Raw genomic sequence first — 6,991 nt, forward strand, 5'->3', positions numbered from 1 at the left:
CCTGCCAGCACACACATTCAGACCTTCCTTCGTCCCCAGACTGCCCTGCCTGCCGTTCATCAGATTCACAGTTGCAGAAGACAGAAGAGTCCTAATCAGCTGGGTGACCTTGGCAAGTTACTTAGGTCTCAAAACCTCAATTTCCTCATCTATAAAGGCACACACCCATGGAGCTTTTGTAAGGACTAAATAAAAGAAGCAACAACAGATGGTGACCATTGTTATTAAAACAGCATACGATGCCTAGGGTACACAGGAGGGAAACTGAGGCCCAACGGGGCGGCTTTGTTGACGTCACACAGTGAGGGTCATAACCCAGATCTCAACCTCCCCAACCATCCCTGGTACAACTCATCCACCCAGGCTGCTGGCAATGCCCTGAGACACGGCTAGGTACCCGGAGCCTGCCTGGCAGGAAGGGGAGAGCTGGCCCAGCCGAGCATGTGTGAGCTCCCCCCAGTGGGGACACTGCCAGGGCTCGGCGTCCAGCATCCCCATTCGCTTTCCCCCAGAGCAGCTACTGGGAGGAGGCTCCCCCATCCTGAGCACCAGCTGTCCGCTTGGCCCACTGCCCACACCCATTAGGGGGGTGGCCCTGGACCAAGCTGGCCAAGTGGCCTGCAAGCCAGGTGCCGGCTCAGGGCCAGATTATGTCAATGAGGATCAGCCCGGCTCAACCAACTCAAGATGTGGAGTGAATGACTGGCTGGAGGGGGCTCACCTCCAGTAAGGGGCATGGACCCTCCCGGGGGCCTCAGGCTCCCAGACAGCTCTCTCCCCTGTGCTCTGGAGCCTCGAGATGGCTGGGGCTCAACTGCCCGTCTCCCATGGCTCCCACTGGTGCGGACATTAAGCTTGGCCTTCAACCCTGACTACCCTCTCCAGCCACTTCTCCCTGGCTCCCAGAACACTTGCCCGCAGCTCTCAGGAGCAGTCCTTTGCTCTTGCACATGCTGTGCCCTCTGCCCGGACCGCCGTCTGTCCAGTCAATGACCAATGCCTCCACCATCAGTGCCTCTCACAGCCAAGCCGGGGCTCCTTTATTGTCAGGGATGGGAGCCACAGAAAAGGCTTTATTTACATGAGGAACCCGGGCCCTAGGGCCCCGAGAACAGAACCACTGGCCTTCCCCAGTGGGCCCCTTCTTAGCCCTGCAGGCTCCAAGGCCCCAGTCCAGTTTGGGCAGGCATAAGGAAGGGCTGGCCTTCCACGGCCGGCGCCCCTCCTCCCCTGGAACCGGCCCAAGGCGCCCCCCAGACAGACGAGGGCCCCAGGAGACGCGAGGGCTCCGGAGAACCAGCGGGCCGCGTCTTCACACGGTGACCTCGGCTTTGCTGTTAGTGCTCAGGTGCCGGGGTCCGCGGCCCGCGCTGCCATAAAGGCCGGGGGGCTGCGGGCTGAAGGCCTCGGGCAGCTTCTCCACGCTGAACTGGCGCCGGGGCGCGTAGCCGGGCCGCCGGGGTGCGGGGGAGGCCTGAGCCGCCAGGTGGCCGCGGGGGGCGGGCCGGGCCTGGCGGCCGGCGATCCACGCCTTGTAGTGGCCGGACGGGGCGAGGCCCGCGGGGGCCGCGTAGCCCGGCGGGGCCCAGGGGCAGGCGTCGAGCAGCGCGGGCAAGTCCTCGCGGGGCCGCGGGGCCCGCGCCGGGAGGGTCCGCGGGGCAGGTTCGCTGGCGGGAAAACGCTGGTAGAAGTCCTGTGGTGTGGCTTCTGCGGGGACAGTGGGGGCGAGCCAGGGAGCGAGGTCAGGCCCCGGGGGCGGGGCCCCAGCGACTCGCGGGATGGGGTAGGGGGAGGCCAGGCCGCAGGGGCGGGGCCTCAGCTTCTTTGGGCCGAACGGGGCGGGGGTCAGGCCTCGGGGGCGGGGCCTCAGCGGCTCAGGGGCGGGGCAGGCCGGGGACCGGCCGAGGGAGACGCGGGTCTCCACGCCCCGGGCTCTGGCTGCCGCTGTGGGGGACCAGCCGGGTGGCCCGGTGAGGCGACGGGAGGCCGAGGCGCGGGAGCCGATTCCCTGCGTAGGCGCGATACAGAAGCTGGCTGGAGCGCTGACCCGCAAGGCGGGGAACTGTGGAACTGGAACGGGGACCCTGAGCCTTGTGCTCTAGGAGCTTGGACACCCGGGGTGCAGCGCCCGGCGCTCCCCACACGGGGCTCTCCGGCCACTCACCTGCGGCCTTGAGCGCGGCTGCCTTGAGGGTGGCGTACTTGGCGTAGTCGGGCTGCAGCGTCATGCTGCCACCGCCCTGCAGCCTGGGGCCACGCAGGGGTCCCGGTGTTGCTGACCCCAGGGGCACGTTGTTGGGGCGCTTCTTGTCTGGAGCGGGGAAAGGGAAGGGGAGACCCGGCCTGCTGAGTGGGGGACACTCTCCACCTGCACTAGCACTCTTCACTGGCCTCTCCCCAACTGCAGTTGAGCGAGAGCTCGTGGGGGGGCTACTTGAGGGAGCCTGAGAGAGGAACCTAACTTGACAGAATCTCGGGGCCTGGAGCAGGGGCCCGGCTCCCAGTAACGTGAATGACAGCAGGCTGCCCTGAGTGGGCGGCAGCCCAATGGATGACTCCCCAGCATGTCCAGCTTGGGCCAGGCACTGAGTCCCAGGACCTGCTTCTCAGGAGACGGAGCTAACGTTGGAGCATTAGAACCCACAGAGGGGAGGGGAGGGGGCTTGCTGTGAAGCCTGCCTCACCAGCAAGAGGCCAAGAGGGAGGCTCCAGCCTGGAGAAAAAGGCCCAGAGGAGTCCACAGGCTGGTGCCAGGCAGAACCCTCCCCCGACACCCCCCCACTCTCCCCCCCCACGGCCCAGAGCCAAGTCCTAGAACCACAGCCTGAGCCAGGGAGCCCTGAATCTGGAACCTTCCTCACAGAGTCCCTGTGACTGGAAGTTGCAGGACACCTCAGCAGGTCTCCCTTCCCCAGGGGAGCTGACCGGCTTGCCCAGCCCCCACTCGCACACCTGCAGAGGCCCGCAGCTCCTTCCAACTGTGAGACAGTCAGCTAAGAGCCTCTTCCCCCCTCAGCACACACCTTCCCCTGCTCCAGGCCCACATCAGACAAGGGAGTCCCTGTGCTGTAGATCGACCTATGCCGGTCCCCCAGCGTACACACCTGTGCTGTTGGGGGAGCCCCGGGGGAGGCCATCACCCATCTGCACCTGGACACAGCTACCCAGAGGTGGGCCCAGGGGTGGGGGCAGTGGCTCCTGGGGGTCCGGCTGCTTCAGAAGTTCTGTGAGTGTCCTGTGGGGAAAGAGGGATGAGAAGCAGCCCTCCCGACCTCCTGCTTCCCCACTGGCCAGGGCCTATCCCAGGCCAGCAGCCACCACTCTGTCACTCTTTTGACCTCGCTGGGCCTCTGCCCTGCGGTTGATCTTACACATCTAGTTTCCACATCTGGTTTCCCCAACCTGGCCACTTCCAGAGCAGGTCAGGAAACGCTAATGGGGTCATGTGTGGCCAGGACTACCTTGTTTCTCAAAGACTCCCCCGCTCCCAGAGTCCATTCTCCAAGACCCATCCGAGTCGAACCTCCTCTCCCAGTGAAAGCTCTGCAAGTGTATCAGGCTGCTGGACTGGGCCTGTGCTGTTCCCCGTACCGACAACTTTCCTCCGTCTCCTTCCACAAAACTCCTACTCATTCTTCAAACCCCACCAGAATCCCTCCTCTTCCAGGAAGCCTTCTTTACCTGCCAATGTAACTCCCTTCCTGCAGCAGGGGCTTCTGCTGGGTCCTGGGACAAAGCTGCCACACAGGCACGGAGGGGAGGACAGACAGATAAGGGGAGGGAGGAGCGAGGAGATCCCACAGTGGCAGCCCAGCATCCAAGACTATGTGACCTTGGGCAGCCACCTCCCTGCTACCAGGACACCCAGCCCCACCCAGGTGTGACAGCTTCTGACTGAGCCTTCCCTGCAGACAGCCAGACCCAGCCTCCAGCCCAGCTGCCTTTGGTGCCCGGAATCCATGATTTTCTTCCGGCGCAGTGTGACCCTCCCTCCTGGGGCTGGGGCCTCAAATGGCTGAAGCACCAAGAAGCGCCCTAGAGGTGGGCCCTCTGGGGTAGGTGCTGTTTGGCTGCAGTGTGGCAGGATGTGAAGGCCCACCTGAGCGGATCTTCATGCCCTGCCCGCTCCTCCGCTGCCCGGCCCAGTGGTCCCAGCTCTGCGTCAGTTCTCCCAAACACCTGAGTGATTTTCATGCCTCTGGGCCTCTGCGCAAACTTTCTCCAGGGACAGACTCCAGCTCCTCTGAGCTTGGAGGGGAGCTGACCATCAACCTCAACACAGCGGAATTAAGGGTGAGACTCCGGGGGAGGGGGGCAGGGGTTCAGCACACACCCACACATGAGCTTAAGTTGGGCTCCTGATCTCCCCAGAGGAGAAAAAAGAGGGCACATGGGAGCTGAAGCCCAGACAGAGGAAGGGACTGGCCTAGGCCACACGGCACATCACGGGTGGGCCAGCCCGTCCTGATGCATCACCAGGCCTGTCCTGCCCCCTGCGGGTGAAGTGGGCTCCAGGGGAATGTGTCAGCTAGGTGGCCCAGCCTAGAGGTGTACACACCCTCACGGCCCTCAGCTCCAGCGGCTCAGCTCTAGTCAAGGACATGCCCTGACTTCTCCTTGCCCAGCCCGAGGGACTCCAAGCTCAGGACCTGCCCCCACGGCATCCAGGACCCCGGATGAGAGCCTCCACATCACCAAGACAGCACAGCGGCTGAGCCCAGGGTTCCACTCCCAGCTCTGCCCTGCAGCTGTCTGGGAGACAGGGGTGCTGTGGAGTGCCCGGGAAGCCCTCATCCCCTGCCCCTGAAGTCTAGGAGGCAGGCAGCCTCCATACCTGGCCTACCCAGGCTTGGGGGCGTCTCTATTGTCACCTCTAAATACCAGCCTGTCGCACACCCAAGGGAGCCCAGACCTGGGTGAGGAGGGCACAGGCCCCAATACATGGGGTGGCTGGGGGCATGTGAGCGTATGAGTGCGGGGGTGGGCATAGAGTTCCAGGGTGAGGACACAGAATCCCAGAGTCCCCATTCAAGCTGAGACCCCACTTGTAGACCCCACTTCACACAAAGCTCAGACTCAGCTAGCACCTGTCCTGGCCTCAGCAACAATGAATCTGTGTCCCCCACATTTCCAGCGCCTTCCTACACAGGGAGAGACCCTGACCCCTGTCTGGGATGGGGTGGGTTGTGTATTGGGTGGAGCGGGTGGGGGGAGGCCTTCTCTCCAGGGAAAGAAGGTCAGGCCTGAGTCACAGTTATGGGGGTGGGGTGGAAGGCAAGTGGAAGGGTGGGGGTAGTGGGGAGAGAAGCAGGAGGGGAGAGACCCAAGAGAGCTACAGAAAATGCCCCTACCCTCCCTTCCCTACCGTGGGGGCCTAAGACACCCATCCCTACATCAGCCTACGCCCCCATCCCGCACTAGTGGGTCTCGGGCCCCAGGCCCCCTCTCTTGGGTGCGCGGTCGTTGTGCCCTCTGTCCGGGGCGACCAGCTCTCCCGCCCACTCCGGAGGAGGAGGGAGCCGCGGGGGAGGAGGGCTCAGCACCCAGCTCCGTCCGGAAGGTCAAGGGGAGACGGTATCAGCTGTCTCCCTCCATGAAGTGGGGGTGGGGGGAGTAACAGACCTGGAGACAGAAACAGGAAGGAAAAACCAGGAGGAGGGGGCTGCTGAGAGGACCAGAGTTTCCAGACGGGCGAGAAGGATGAAGGATGGCGAGGGGCGCCCACCGGTCGGGAAGGACCGTCCAGGCGGGGCGGGCGGAGAGGGCGGGGATCCCGGCCCCGGGGCCCCGGCTGGCGCGCGCTCACCTGGTCACGGTGCGCCGCGCGCGCGGGCTGTGCGCCCTCTCCAGGCCCAGGCGCGCCCCGATGCCGGCCAGCACGAGCAGCGCAGCGACGCCGCACACCGCGTAGACGGCCGTGTGGCTGCGCTCGCGGCCCGGGTCCCGGGGCGCGGCGGCGTCGCGGGCACGCGCGGGGGGCCGGCCGGTCTGCACCCAGGCCGGCGTGTCGTAGTTGGAGCAGCGGCTCTGGTCGAGGCGCCGCGGCCCGTCGTGGCAGCAGAAGCGGTAGCCGCACGTGCCGCAGCAGAAGCTGTAGGCGCCCGAGCTGCAGTTGAAGGGCGGGTCCCACTGGCCCATCACGTCGTAGTAGCCGCGGCAGCGGTCGCCCCCGGCCGGGGCCGCCGTGCCGGGCTCCGCGGGCTCCTGCGCCTCGGGGGCCCCCGCGCCGCCCGACGGCGGCCGCGCCAGCAGCAGCGCCAGCCCGAGCGCGAGCCGGAGCCCCGGCGGACCGCCGCCGCCCCCGCGCAGCCCCCGCGCCCCGGCCCGCTCCATCGGGCCCGCGCCTTCGGCTACAGCGCCCCGGGCATGGCGGCGCGCGCGGCTCCCTGCCGCCCGGCCTCCGGGCCGGCTCCTCCGCGCCCTCAGGGACCGCGCTCCTCGGCCGTCCCCTTCCTCCTCGGACCCCAGAGCCGGCTGGCCACGGCCCGGAGCTCGCGGGGCCGCACCTCCGGTGGGCGCGTCCGCCGCCGGCACTCACTTCGGACCCGAGCCCGGCTGTCCTCGCCCTGGGATGCCCCCCGGGGCCGGGCGCCGAGTCCTCGCCCGCGCGCCGTCCCCGGCCTCTCCCCGGGCCTGGCGGGTGTGCGTGGCCCGGGCCTAGCGGGGGCGGCGGGCCGCCCGACACCGCTGCCTTCCCGCCGCCCGCTCCGCGCTGCCCGCGCTCTGGCTGCGGCTCGGGCTCCGCGCGGGCTCGGGCGGGCGGGGGAGGGAGGGAGCGAGGGAAGGAGGGCGGGCGGGCGGGAGGCAGAGCCGGGGGAGGAGCGCGGCCGCCGCGAGGGGAGGGAGGGGGCTCGGCGGGGCCTGCACGGCCCGCCGGGGCGCCCCACCGGGGACCCTCCCCGAAGGCCTCCTCGGAACTGGGAGCTCCAGGGCCTTCAGTTTATGGCTCTCAGGACTGTTACTTCGGACACAGGCCCGCATGAGTGCACCT

At 67.0% G+C, this 6,991-nt stretch overlaps 1 protein-coding gene across 3 annotated transcripts; it reads right to left on the reverse strand.

Annotated features, from left to right (window-relative positions):
• Positions 1-221: 221 nt before the first annotated feature.
• SHISA8 (shisa family member 8) lies at positions 222-6,333 on the reverse strand. 3 transcript variants are annotated; one of them, XM_032416815.1, is made up of 4 exons: positions 5,807-6,333; positions 3,105-3,235; positions 2,165-2,311; positions 222-1,707 (listed from the first exon to the last, which is right to left on the reverse strand). In XM_032416815.1, exons 1-4 carry the CDS (start codon positions 6,331-6,333, stop codon positions 1,313-1,315), a joined length of 1,200 nt encoding a protein of 399 aa, XP_032272706.1. In that variant the 3' UTR covers positions 222-1,312. The 3 variants fall into 3 exon arrangements, with proteins under 3 accessions (XP_032272706.1, XP_032272705.1, XP_032272704.1); XM_032416814.1 differs by having other exon boundaries at positions 2,165-2,497; XM_032416813.1 differs by having other exon boundaries at positions 2,165-2,602.
• Between the last annotated feature and the right edge of the window lie 658 nt (positions 6,334-6,991).

The sequence above is a fragment of the Phoca vitulina genome, unplaced genomic scaffold, assembly GCF_004348235.1.
Source record: "Phoca vitulina isolate PV1807 unplaced genomic scaffold, GSC_HSeal_1.0 scaffold19, whole genome shotgun sequence".
Classification (NCBI taxonomy): domain Eukaryota; kingdom Metazoa; phylum Chordata; class Mammalia; order Carnivora; family Phocidae; genus Phoca; species Phoca vitulina.